This window comes from Caloenas nicobarica, chromosome 7, assembly GCF_036013445.1.
Source record: "Caloenas nicobarica isolate bCalNic1 chromosome 7, bCalNic1.hap1, whole genome shotgun sequence".
NCBI classification, from domain to species: Eukaryota; Metazoa; Chordata; class Aves; order Columbiformes; family Columbidae; genus Caloenas; species Caloenas nicobarica.
The window spans coordinates 15,652,866-15,667,043 of record NC_088251.1 but is presented as its reverse complement, the minus strand read 5'-3'; the positions used below and the strand labels follow the sequence as shown (position 1 = coordinate 15,667,043).

The 14,178-nt window shown below is 47.3% G+C and overlaps 1 protein-coding gene across 1 annotated transcript in view; it reads left to right on the top strand.

The window, feature by feature from the left end:
• Window positions 1-14,178, top strand: part of HPSE2 (heparanase 2 (inactive)) — a 111,209-nt gene that overhangs the window by 9,294 nt on the left and 87,737 nt on the right. Inside the window, exon 3 of the mRNA XM_065638678.1 lies at window positions 3,994-4,155. Coding sequence (XP_065494750.1) covers window positions 3,994-4,155 — 162 coding nt within the window. The remainder of the gene's footprint in view (window positions 1-3,993; window positions 4,156-14,178) is intronic.

The window sequence follows — 14,178 nt, the reverse complement described above, 5'->3', positions numbered from 1 at the left end:
TCATCTTCCATCTGATCAGCTGCAATAGCCCGTGTCTGCTCTGTGACTCTGGTGACTCCTGGAAGGGAACTGCCCATGTGCAGATAGTGGCATGAGCCATGGGATGGGCAACTGCACACAGGCCACGCTGATGCTGTGTAAATTCCCACGTGCAGAGGCTCACTCTGTGGGTCAGGGAAACCTGGGAGCTGTATTTGTGTGCTGTGTGTCATCTTGGAGACTTTACAGCATGGGAGCTCTCTGGCCTGGTACTGCTATGGTGTGAAATGGTTGGTGCAACCTCTTGGTGCCGGAGACTCACAGAAAGGGACCGCTAGAGCTCGGGCAGCCCCGGGATGGGCATCTTGCCCTGGGCTGGGATTCCTGTGCCTGTGTCCCTCCTGAGGGGTGTTTTCCTAACCTGTTCTTCAAAATTTCCATTGTGTGAGCTCTGGAGATGTGCAGATCCCAAGGCAGGACAGAGAAATGTGCAGGCAGTGGCAAACACGGAACAGCCTTTGCAAAGGCAGCGTCCCCCACCCAGGGTTCTCAGCCCGGCGGGGGCAGAGCTCCTGCAGGAGCCCGACAGCGCGGCCGCTGCCGGCGGGTGGAAGGCAGGCGGGGCTGGGGGCCGAGGCTGGCTCCGAGAGCGGGTCCCCCTGGCCGGCGGCCGCCCCTCGCCGCCGGGCTTTCCGCTCCGTCTGCCGGTGCCTCCCGCCAGCCGCAGCTCACCTGACCGCCACACGGGTGTGCTCCCGCCATACCGCATGGCGGCTGCCGGACCCGGCGCGGCGGCTGCCGGCGCCGCGGGACCCGGGCCGCCCCGGAGCGCCGCGCCGCCGGGGGATCGGCCCGGCCGTGCCGCCGCCGCCGCGGGAGGCTGAGCTGGCCAGGGTACTGACCCGGCCCGGCCCGCATCGGCCCGGCCCCGGCCCCTCCGGGGGCAGAGCTCGTGTTCTGACGCCTTTGGAAACCATTTGGCGTCCTCTGGGGCTCCCACATCTGGAGTTCTTCTTTCGCACTTCTGGCAAGAGCTGCTCGGTTTCGTGTTTTGCTGGGTTGCTTGTTGTGTTGTTGTTGTTTTTTTTTTTTTCTTACCCATTGACTTTAGGGAAGGCGGTGTCCTTCCCCTAGAGCTCCCGCTTGGGGGCTGCCCTGCCCAGCGCCTCCTGGGGTACTCTGCTCTTTGCCCTCCTTGAGACTTTCCCTCTTCTGTCTCTTTCTTTAAGATTTGAGAGCTGTGGGATCCTTGCTGGCCATTTTTCTAAGTTCCTCTTGCTGAGATTTCCCCTGAGCCTCCAGCAGCTGTGGCCTGCCACCCCTGTTCCCTTGATGCTGCTGGTTCAGAAGAGTGGTGGGGAGGTGCCCTCACCTCCTCCCCTGCACTGAGAACAGCCTGGTATGGTGTCGATGACCAGGCACTGGGTTCTTTGAGGAGCTCCATATCCCAGATATCTTCCCACTGTTTAAACTGGAGCTATAATGAATGTGGAGTCTACCATCATTTTTAGGTCTTGGGCAAGTTTATTGGGTCCTTCATCAATCTGAGAAGCCACGACTTGCCTCTGCTTCCTGAATATCTGCAGTGGTAGCTTCCTGAGAAACCCATGGAGATGAGTGCCAGAGGAGTGCCCCCACTTCCTGTGCCCTGCACAGCTTCTCCCAGACCTCAACATCTAAGAAGAGACCAGGGATTTGTCTGAATGTGGCTTGACTTCCTTATACTAATCCCTGTCACAGCAGCTCCACCACCTAAGGTCAGGACTCCAAATACTGCTCCTGTCCCCAGACCCTGCTGACAGTGCACACAGGGCCATTCCTTGCCCAGCTGTGTGTTTGCTGTGACCTGTGGTCCCCAAAGATGGAGGTAAGGGTGTCACACAGACCCACTGCCACTTCTCCTTTTGCACTCTCCAAGGTGCTGTCCCGGCCCCTGACCAGGAGGGCCAGAACCCTGGTCCCAGGCCCATGATTCCTCCATAGGAGTCCACATTGGACCTGGTTTGGGTTTTAGGAGCCCTCCATCCCTTTTAGGAGCCCTCCATCCCTTTTAGGAAAGAAACCTGGTTTGACAGCCTGGGCTCGATTACAGCAGTCTGAAGAGAATTTGAGACATTTGACCATCTAGTTTCAAGCCTCTCTGCCTCCGAGTCTCCTCCTTCAGGGTGTCCTTGGTGTGTTTTGTTCCATTTTGCCTTGGGGGTGGGGGGTGTGCAACTGTTGCATTCAGTTCTGTAGAAAAGTAAATCCATTACTCAGGAAGGGGAATGTCCATCCATGAGCTCCAGGTGACACCAGTAGCTGTAGTAGTAGCCTTTCTGGTGTGGGAGAGTGATAAGATTGTGTTTCTCAGTCTTCAGTTCTCCAAATATCTCACACAACAGGGGTTCAGGATTGCATCATTCATTAGTTGGGCAGAGTTTGGGTAGGCCTAAGTCTTACTCAGTGTGTACCTCAGAGGTTATGCCCCAAAAGCACATGGGGAGGGGGAGTGGGTGTGTTCATTATCTGCAGAGGAACATGATTCTTTCCTCTTGCTCCATCTCATCTCTCTGCATTAAAGCTCCTGTGCTTTAATGTGGAAATACTAAGACATGCTAGCTCGATGCTGCCCTATCTCCACTCCTGAGCATGCTAGCTATGGGTGGAGGGGAGAACTCATGTCCCTAACTGCAGACCACAGGTACTTTTATGACGTTACTGTTCTGAGCAGTCTTTTTTTAGTCAGGCTTTAGAGAAGCTGTGTCAATCCCAAATTACCTAGTAGAGACAGACAGAGCACAGCCTGGGCAAGATAAGCATAGTGACTCTAGGATGAGGCTCAGAGACAGGAGAAAAATATGGCTTCCAGTCCTCCACTTTTGGAGGGGGTTCCATGCCAGCCCAAGACATATCAGAGCTTTGAACCTGAGATTTGACACCTTGAAAGACAGGACCATTACTATTGGAAACAACTTTGGTGTTTCTTGATATGCGTAACAATAATGGAGTTTGAGAGTGTATGTGGACCAAGATGTGACTCCCTTCTGACAAAAAGCGCCTTCAGAAACTTATAGCTAGATGGGAATTAAACCAAGCAAAGCACAACCTCATGATGCAAAGGGTGACCTCATGCAATGTGGTGGAAGAACTCCAACTTCTGTCCTTCCTTATCAGTGCTGGCTGCCTAAGTTTTTGTAAAAATTAGGCACAGCATATGGTGCCTGTGGATCTGAGGATGTTACAGAGTTTATTAAACTCTGAAAGGGGCCTTGCAAGGACTAGTTTGCGCCACTCCCCTTCTGTTTAGGCTGGAGACATCTTGCCTGATTTTTGTTCTGCCCTGCTACCCCCATATTTCCATTTCCTCAACAGGTGAGTAGATCTAGGAGAGGGAATATCTTATTCTTATTTCACAATATGACTTATAAGATGCTCATATGAAGATAAAACAATTGTTAAATAATCTGTCTGCCTCCTGAATTGAACGTCAGGAGTTAGGAGGGTACAGAGACCCATTCAGAGTCATAAGCCATGCTTACCTAACTCTAGCTGTGATAGATGCAGTGAGAATAAACAAAGCAAGAACCAGCCTTCTTCATCACCTCTTTGACAGGCAAGGGTAAATGGAAGCCAGGGGTCACCAGAATGGGATTTAATTTTATCTCATTTTTTAGAGTCAAACACACCAGTAACAGGGTCGTAATATGAATGTTGGGAGACTTTTGCACTTCCTTGCAAGGGAGGGGTCATCATTGTAAAAGATCAACTGCTAGGCAGGTGAAGGATGGAAGGTGTGGTAGTTTGTGTTAGCATATTAAAGGCAATGACTTGAGCTTTCTACAGGAGAAAAGGAGACTTGAGCCTAGGAGGCTCTTTGGATAGGTGGATCCAAGGGGTTTGGACCCTTTTTTGGGTTGTTCATGCTGCGTGATGGTTGTGTGGCTGTCATGTTGGCTGGTGCTGATCCAAGCATCTGATGAAATGAAAGCTGAGGTTTGGCCATCTCCCTTTTTTCTTTCCCTTTTGCTGTAGACATTGTTCGCAGCGACATTGCCCTGGATAAGCAGAAAGGCTGTAAGATCGCCCAGCATCCTGACATAATGTTGGAGCTACAGAGGGAAAAGGCAGCTCAGATGCACTTGGTTTTGTTAAAGGAGCAGTTTTCAAACACATACAGCAACCTCACATTAACAGGTAAGGCTGCAAGACCAGCTCTGGAGCCAGGAGCTGGGGCTAGGTCTTGCTAACTCACAGTTGTGTTAAAACCCTCGGGTGCTTCACCTCTGTATGAATCAGCATCTCTCTGGCTGCCTCTGTTTCCTACCAAGATTACTGGGTGCTGGGAGGGAAAGGACCTGCAGGAACTCGTGGTGGACTCATAAGGCCTCTGCGGCTGGCACCTATGCAGGCACTCCAGATTTGGTGCCCCTGGACAGAACGTTTTCTGCAGTCTGACCTAAGCAGAATACCACGGCACGTGAAGTGCTGGAGAAATCTCCCTGCTAACTGTTCACGTCGGTGGGGCTGCAGCAATTACTAAATTTGGAGTCCTTTAAGCTGCAGCTGATTTTTTTTTTTCTTTCCAGAGCATGCACTTTGTGTGAACCCAGTAAATATTAAAGAGCAAATATAAAGGGATAATGGCCCAGACAGAGATGAGAGGATACTCTTTTTCTGGCAACTGTTTGTATTATCCAGGGAACAGAATCTCAAAGGATGGAGGAGACTGCCACATTTTGGATACACATTTAATGGTGCTTGTAAAGGACTGATGTCTTCAGGCAGTGAGTGGGCAGAAGGATGAGATCCCAGCAGCCAGCAGTGTCCTTTCATAGCTGTTCTCCTTATCACTACAGCTGGATGAGCCACAGACGATGGGAAGGAGGAAGAGACTAATAAATCAAACAAGATTCCCTTCTCCTCTTGCTGAGTCCCTTTCCTGTGAAAGGCAGGGAGGCATCTGATTTTTATGGGAGCGAGGACCCCATGCTCTGGCTGGGGAGGAGATGGCAAGCCCTGTGGTGGCCTTCATCTGCTGCTGGGCTGGGAGAGGCAACTGGGTACTTGCACAACCTCCTCCCACTCTGCTGCTGTCCCTAATTCAATGTCCAGCCCCTGCCTTTATGCCAGCACAGGTCTGTGTCCTTGCCAGGGACAGCAGTGTGGCAGCGGGCTCTGGCTCTCCTGGGGACATGGGCTGTGCTGGAACTCTTGGGGACCCCACAGAGGTGGGATGGTGACACCAGGGCTGGGAGAGGGCTCAGCCCCAGGGAGCTGTGGGCATTGGTGCCACGAGTGTGGCTGAATCCCATGGTTCCTGAAAGCCCAGTATTTAAATGAGATCCTCGGAGCCGTTTCTCATTCTCTGTAACGTAATCCACTTGGCTGTTTATTCCCAGTACAACTGCTGGAATCAACATTGTCAGCTTTTCCCCTGACAACTTGCTTACTTTCCACTAAACAAACTTCCCTCGAGAAGAGAAGCTGCTCTCCCCTGTCCTCCTTCCCTCACTGCTTCAAAAGCTCTCCGGCATTGCTCACATTTTTTACAGAACCTGCAGAGCAGAGGTGCTACCTGGTTATCAGCTTAGCTCTTAGCCTTTCCAAGTGTGTTTACAGGATAGTTCAGAAGGTTTTAACTCTAACTCTCCAGGGGGGAGAGAGCGATTTCACTAGAGTATTACTCAAAGAACTATTTTAATGTCCTTTAACTCCCTTTGAATGTGAGCAGAGCAACTTCATAATTGTTATGAAGTTTAATCTTTTATTTCATAGACATAGTCTGAGAACATGGACTCTAGACAGCTAAGCATAATATTTAACTGGAACTCTACTAACTTGTGTAAATATTTCCCTTCTCCGTGATGGATCTGGTGTTTGGGGTGGGCAGAGGGGGTTGTACATCTGTTGCAGAAGGGCATTCCTTACCTTCAAAATTCAATCAGCCAGAGTTTGCTTGAGGACTTCTTTTTGTTCTGCACAGTATTTTTGTACAGTGCTGTAGCGAGTCACCAGGTCGTGAGGCGATGTGCAGAAGCAAGGATCCAGACCTGGTTTGGGGAGGGACAGTGAAGGACTGAGTTTGCAGGGACGAAGTATCTGGGGGCTCCCTGAGAGCAGGGTTTCCTCCTGGGGGTCTGTATCCAGAAGTCACTTGTCCTCATGTGGTGCATGTACATGCATGACCTCACTACTCAGTGTTCAACCTAGACTGGAGGAATATTCAACCCCACGCCTCTGTGTAAGAAGGCTCCTACTACTGCTGGTTCCTCCAGCACTTCAATTGTACCAAAGAAACGTAAGTGGTATATTTTGCCCCAAGTTATCTGAGAATAAAGATGCTTTACGACGGAATAGCTACTCTAGGAGAGCTTGGGAGTAGGAGTACCACTGTGAGGCATCTTTATTCCCATGCTACTACTGCTGCCACTGTAGTGATTTGGAAGAAAAGTCATCTTCTCTTGGTCCTCCTCCCAGATGACATATTTATATGAGCAACTTGCAAGACTATAGATCAGGCCTCCCACGCTGTCTGCAAGTGTGGGCAAGTGATATTGCCATCAAACTTCCATGCAGTATCCTCATGGCTTTAAGAATGAAAGCTCTTACAGTGCAGGGAGTGTGATTTTGCAGTCCCTGTGGCATCTATGTAAATCAGGGGCTTTTTCAAATCTATTCACCGGTTGCACATGGTTCCCAGTGTGCTCTTTATCTCAGTGATCAGGCAGGGTTGTGGTTTTGCACTGGGATTTAAGCTGCTCCCAGCAGCAGGTACCTCCAAGGTAAGAGGGTGTTTTAAAATGAAATGTGTTTTTCTGTGCTAAGACACAACTGAGACTGAGTGAAACCAGGCAGTTTTTCTGGCTCTCATTCCTACAGGAACACATGTTAGACTCTGGCTTAGGCCACTTTGGTTTCTCTAGACAAGCAGGAGCTTTCCTCAGCTCCCATCTGCAGGCTTTCTCTTGCATCTTGCATTTGCTTTCTGTACGTGATGTCTCTAGGCTTACTGAGCCTGCCTCACTAAGATAAGTGATAGTCTTTGATCTGTGACAGTACTATTTAAATGCTGTATAACGTTTTGAGGCTTATTAATCTTCCCTTTTGGTACTCAGAGATAGGCATCTCTGATGGTAGAGATCTGTGGTAGCGCAGGCGGAGAGTGCAAAGCATCGCCTGCTCCCTTCTGGGAACCAGCTCACTCAGCACAGCCTGCAGTGGGATAGGGGAGGAGGAGGGTCATTTCCCTAGAAACACTTGTCTGCTCCTTCCCAGTCAAGTTAGGGGGAGCAAGCACTGATTCTTTTATGGCTTATATCAGCAGGAATAGAAGTTGCAATCACCACAGCAGGCTCCCCTCCTTTGCAGCCCTCAGGAAGAGTGTCCCAGTGACAGTAAAGTGATTTTGGAGCCCTGGAGCTGAGGGGTGAATGCACAGCTTTGGGCTGGCAGCAGGTGAAAGGCTGCCTGGGGCACTGGAGACACAACATGCATGCAGGTTTTGGGGAGTGAACTTATGGAGAGTGGAAGAGCAGCGGGCAGAGCTTTGATAGATTAAATCTGAAACCTTCCTTCTGTGGTGCCAGTTTGTGTTGGGTTCATGTACGGATTTGTACCTTAAGAGAATGAATATCCACAGGTTTCTGCACTGTTATTAAGTAAAGCCTGTTACGCCAAATGGAAGAAGGAATTGCTCAGGTCAATAGATGTACGTGAAAACCTGTCCCCTCCTGTATTTACATGAAGCATTAAGTGTAACTGAGCTTTCCAAGATAAAAGAGTGAACCATAAATTTGCCTCTAGGAGTTCCCATCCTAAGGAAACAAAACAGTGCCCCACTTCTCATTCTGGAGAGTGAAAACACATCTTTTCTTTCTGCTCTACTTTCTGCTTGAAGCTACAATGCTGATTACTTTGCTGCATCAAGAGACTAGTGATGAGAGCTCTTCAGCCTGTCCAACTACACCACTTCTGCACTGAAAAGCCAGTGAGGAGACTGCAGGGCATGTAGTAAGCAGCTGCCACCCTGTCATATAATGCAACACAGCCTCTAAAATCAGCAGTTAAGAGGGAAGACCCTCCCCACAGGGTACATAATGCTCTCAGTTTACCCTCTATGGTCCCACCCTGCTGAGGGTGTTAGCAGAGGGTCTCATCCAGCTGCACTGAGAGAGACCTGGGGGGATTAGAATCAGGTGGGGCTGCTAGGAATGGAGCTGAGAGCTGCCAAACAGTGCATTTCACTATCTGTGTCCAACATTGCAATCAGGTGTTTTACTTTGGCATCACATTACCCCTGTTAAGGTCATTAGATAGCAAACTCTGCTGTAAGAGTTGCTGTGAGATCTCTGTGAGACTTTCCTTGGAAAAAGCTACTTCTGGAGCTGCTAACAGACAGAGAAACCCTCTTCATCCAGGGTAAGCGGTGAGTGTGTGAGGTGATAGTGATGGAGGGCACACACCAGCTTTTCTTAAGTAGGGATGCACAATGGTGGCACGAGTGGAGCAAAGCAGAGTGACAGGGAGCAGAAGTGTGTGTGTGACTACTGCAAAGCAACTGTGCATGGGGTGGTATTGAGCAAGAACAGGTGCCTGTGTAAAGAGCTTGTAAGAGAGAAGCTGCCATGCAGAAATGTTTTTCTCCTCTCCCCTGGAAACAGTGAGAACTGCAATCATGCTTGTTCCTTGGTAGGGAATCCCATGGCTCAGGTTGAGCACCTGTGACATTTGTGTTTCCTGCACTTGTGAACCTCCCTCGTGGTTTTGTGATTCCTGCTGAATGCTGTGGGGTCTGTGAGATGGTGGTCCTGGAGCAAGACATGTCTGCAGGGCCCAGGACCTGTCCTAAGGAATGCTGAGTCTGGAGGGGGACGTGGCTGAGGGGCTGCCCTTGTCAGGGGGTCTGTGCAGAGAGCAGGGCACAGGGCCGGCTGTGCTTTCAGTGCCTGTGCTGTTGGGCAGAAAGGCTGCTCTACTTTTTTTTTTTTTTTCTGGAGATATATGGCTTTATCACTCCATGGGGCTGGAGGTGGGAACCACCTTATGACATAGGACCTGGGAGGGTTTTGTAGAGATAAGTGCAGCTTTCTTGCCTTTTTGTGACCTTGTTTGGAATTGGCAGCCTAAATGTCCTGTGGTCTGCACAGCAGCAATACTTATCATAGCTGTTTTACTGGGTGCTGCACCGTGTGGTCGGTATTGTGCTTGCTCTCCAGCTTCCCTTCGAGGAAGGTGCTCTCTAGGGCTTTGCAGCAGGTCTGTGAGCGGCTTTTGGATCAGGCTGTTTGCCTTCTGCCTGTTGCAGCCCCTTACATCATACATGCTATCCACAGCATTGTACAAAATAGATCTGAAAAGGACCTCAAGAGGGCATCTTCTAGCCTTTTCCATGACAAATCAGCTGTACCTGGTCTCTGCTTGTAGAAAGGTGTATGAGAGGCAATATATTTTATTTGGCCAGCCCCCCATTTTGGGCTGAAGAAGAAAAAGCACCATTCAAAGCTAAATACTCAGTGAAAACAATTTCCCTGAGTTTGTCTCCTTGATTAACGCAACTGAGATAGTGGTGGAGAGGTCACATCAGCAGGAGGAAGACAATAATGTCATCAGCTCCTGTGGGAAAGAGAGAGGGAGAGAGAATTGCTGTTAAACACTGCAGGGTTTCCTGGGAGGAAGGGACTAAAAAAATTGTAATATGTCATTAAAGCAGTATCTGTGCTGAGCCCATAGTTAATGACCAGCAGAGCTGCTGAGTCCCTTTTGAGGATAGTTTGCAGGTGCCTTCTGAGACCTCAGGATCAGAGCTGAGGCCAGTGGTGGTGGGAAAAACAAACTGTAGAAAAACAATGACTTGTAACCAAGTATCTTTTTGTGCCATTATCAATTGTTTATATGAGCTCATTCTGAAGCAAAGTGTCTGTTTACAGTTTTCTGAGGGCATTTGGTGTATAGCTGAAATATGTTGTGTTCCTGGGCACGTCTAAAGCCAGCAGGTTGTGGGGGCTCAGCAGCCAGGCACCAGTGTTGCCCAGGCTGTGGGGATGCCACTGCTAACTAATTCAAATGATGCAGCTTTATCCTTGTTCTTAAACCTCCTGTGATGGGAGAGATGTACCCTCCCTCAGCAATTTGCTCTAGGGCATAATTATCTATATTGTTATGGAGCTGGTGTTTTAAAAATCTCTTACTCCAGTTTAAGCCCATTATGGCATGTCCCCTCTCTGTGGACATGGAGAGCAGCTTACAGCACTCCTTTTCTCTTTGCAGAAATCTTTACATATTTGAGGCTTGTTATCATGCTTCCCTGAAGACTTTTGTTCTCTGTGCTGAACAACTGTCTTTCGTTTGCTCTTTCCTCATGGCTATGTTATTTTCAAGTTGAATTACACATGCGTGGTTCTTTCTGCCTCTTGAGGTCCCTTTCAGCCCTCTCTAAAACTTTTTTGTAGTTCTGTGTTTTGTTGAGGTCCCTTGGGCTGTCTCTACTATGTCTGGGCTCTTTTGGAAGTGCTTTGACTTGAAATAAGCCCAGTATTGTAGCCAAGGCCTTTCTTGACTGAGAAGGGCAGAAGGATTATTTCATGCAACTTGTGTGTGACACTCCTGTCCATATACGCCTGTATAACCATGGGGTTTTTGGTACAGCATTGCTTGCTCATGCCTGTGCTTTTGTGTACAACTTCCCAACCAGCTGTGTGTTCCCTGTATGGAATTTCTTCTGGACTCTATTTGCCTAATTTGCTAATTAAAGTGTTATATGAAACTGGAGTTAAAACCTTGTGTGAAAGTAAAGGTATAAACATCTGTTGCCTCTGTCTCTCATACGAGATCCTTTTGCTCTGTCAGAGAGAAAGCAGGTTGCCTTCATGTGGCAGGGCTATTGCTTCCAACTTTTCCTTACAGATGGATTGTTTGATGATTTGTTTCAAATTTTTTTCCAGGCATTGAAGTTATGTTGACTGCCCTGCAATTTCCTTGATTTTTCAACCCGCTGAATATAGCCGCTATATTTGCCCTTTCCCAGTCTTTTTAAACATCAGTTTTCTTCCAGAAATTCCTGGAGACAGTTGCTGACAGACCTCAGCCTATTTGAAAACACCGAAGTTCAGTAATCTTCATTCTGTTCATGTGCTACTATACCTTACAGTTCTACTCTGCTGCTTTTAATTGCATTAACTTTGTGGTCTTAATTATCCTTTTTCATGAAGTCTGAACCAACAAAAGCATTAGACATTTCAGCTTTAACTCCCAGTCGTTGGCTATTGCGAAATTGTGTCCCAATTTATACGTCTTTGCTTCCTGAGACAGCTGTGAGTCAAACCCCTGGGATCCCCTGCCTCCTCTTACCCTAATTAGTAGTTTTACAACTCGTTGTGTGCTGATGGCGTGTGTGTGTGAGAGAGGTCATGAAGGTGAATCTCTTTTTCAGGTGACACTCTCTAGTCTGTTAAACAACACTTTGGCTTACTCATTATCTGATTTAGTTATTGCTTTTGTAACTGTGGGGAATGTGGCTTCTTACGACGTGTTCAGTATTTATTAAATTCAATTTACTGTCCAATTTAACTAGCCTAATAAGAGAAGATATTTTAGAAATTGTGCATCTTAAAATTAGCAATTATACATACATTATAATATGTAATGTCATTACCAGAACCAGCCAGTTCTGGGTGCTGTGTAGAGAATAAAGAAAACATATAAACCTAACAGAAAACAGATTTCAGTAGGAGGGGGGAGGGCTGACATGCACTAACAGCTTTGGAAGGGCCTGTGGCGTGTTCAGTGGCATAAACCAATCCATTAACCTTTTCTCCTGGCTCAGGAGGTGATGAACTCTTTGGTCTGCCTCTTCCCACTGATGTAGTTATCAAATGTCTCTTCATGACCACTGGCGATCCCTGCTGTGAGTGGTTTCTGTTGAACACTTGGCTCCTTCACTCTGTCCCTCTCCTGGTGCCATTCCCTTGTGCTTATCCACATCAGCCTGATGGAGTTTCCATTTCTCCTCCATGTGCTGCAGGCCTTGGAGGAGTTTGTGATTTACCCTTATTGTACCCACGCACTAAGATAATTTGCATTAGTTCCCTTATCTTGCTGTATGTTTACAAAATACGATTTTCCCTGAACTCCCTTTTCATTCAGCTTGAAATCTCACTGGCCAACCCTCTGAGCTTACAGAAGCCTCCATCCTTACACTGCAGGGCTTTTACCCTGCTACTACTTTCCCTTCTATTCCTAGTGAACACACACACTTGTTTTGGGCTCCCTTGCCCACCAGTGCTTTCCACCTTTGTGTGTTTTGCGGCCGGCTCTGCTGCTGAGAATTAAACCTCCTGGAGCCTCCTTCCTAGTTTTGTTCCTGTCTCTTCTTTCACAATTTTTTTTTCTTGGCACATTCCAGGAACTTGATGCAAGGCTGTGCCTGATGTCTTCCTTCCCCAACAAATGTGTGGGCAGTTAAAGATCCCTAATTACCAGCAGGTCCCGTGTTTCAGATGCTCCCAATAAGCCTGCGTTTCTGATCTCCCTGATTTTGTAGCCTGAAGCAGACCCCCAGTGTGCCAGTGTCTGGGCTCCTTCCACTCTTACGTTACACAGAGGGTTTTATACCTGCCCTTTGTACTACTGAATTTCACCCCCTGCTTTTGTGCTGGGCCCCAAGATCATCCAGGCCTTCTCATGTGATGTTTCTCATCCCCTGTTGTGCTGACGATAATTTTCCTCATTGTCAGCGTTGTGCCTAACTCTGACTTTCAACTCCTGGAGCTTCCCTTGCCTCTCACCATCAGATTAGAAAACCCCTCTCCCTCTGTGCTAATGTAACACCTATAAGCAGCAGTTGAATCTTGTGGATTTTCTTCTTTCATACACGGAATAGATTTGACTCCTTAAGCTGCTCTTTGCCCAAGTCCCTTCGTAGCTCCTCTTTTGTCCTGTGGCCACAGAGGACAGAGTTTCCATGCTGGAGATAGAGCTCTATATTGTTTTCCCGTATGTATGTTATCTTGCGTTTGGCTGAATTAAAGCACGCTCGTTTGGATGGTGGCCATTTAGCCATACAAACTGGATCACAGAGTAAGCGAGGGCTGTTTTGTTCGTTATTTACTAACTTACATTTGTTTTATCTGAAAGCTGCCTCTAAGGATCTTACATTTATCTAAATCACTGGTAAAAACATTGCATCCTGTGGGACGGGTAGCAGGCAGTGGATACTTTTTGTCTCATCAGCCACTTCTGTCCATCTAGTTCCACCCAATTATTTCTATTAACACAAGTTCTTAAATCAAGCTGTGACATCAGTTAGACAGGACTTGATTCTGTACAACATATGTTGGCTGGTAATTAGTTGAGACATAAATATAATGAATTATCAGTAGATTCTCATATCGGCTTTTAATTACTCTGTCTAGGTCCGCTGTCAGGCTGACTGCCTTTCCTAGGTCAGCTAGTCCTGCCAAAGCACCGGCACAGGGTTAGGGGGTCTCCTGCCCTTCTAGAATTACTTGGCATTCCAAGATTTATTAAAAATTAGTATCAGCAGGTCAGAGACCTGCTTAGTGCACTCCAAGGTGCAAATTACCCAAGGTGGGTGATATAACAGTATTTATTTAAAGCAGATGTTATCTTGGTCATTACTAAGCTGTGAAGTACATCATCATCTTATGATTAATTCATCATCTTCTCTTTTTCCCAAATGCAGACTGCATATATTTATATTTTTTGTAATTACACTGGTAATTTTACCTTGTGCACAAAATAATGGATCTGTGTCTCTGTTCACATTTCCCTTCTTTCCTCTATTTAAATTTCCACTCTTAAGTTGGCAAGGCATGAATTTTTCCGTTGTGTTTTTTAAATATTGTATTAATTTTCTACGCTTTGTACTTTGCAGATGGTTGTTACTTTTTTTAGCTTTACAATCATGGCTTATATTGTTTTCTATTATCACTGTCTATACCACTGCATAGGGACAGGTTTCCACGCAAAATCCCCTTGCACCATGGTGGTGGAATATACTGATTTTTTAGCTATCTAAAACACTTAAAACCAAATAACCTCCCCCTTTAAATATGCTTCTGTCCAGTATTTTCTTCCCAATACTTTAATTAGGTAATTTTTCTCAGCCTGAAGAAGTTGAAGCACCTTGTGTATGAATTTCTGACTGGGATTGGATGCAGACTTTGAGAAGGCAGCTGCTGATATGGACAGAGAAGGAAA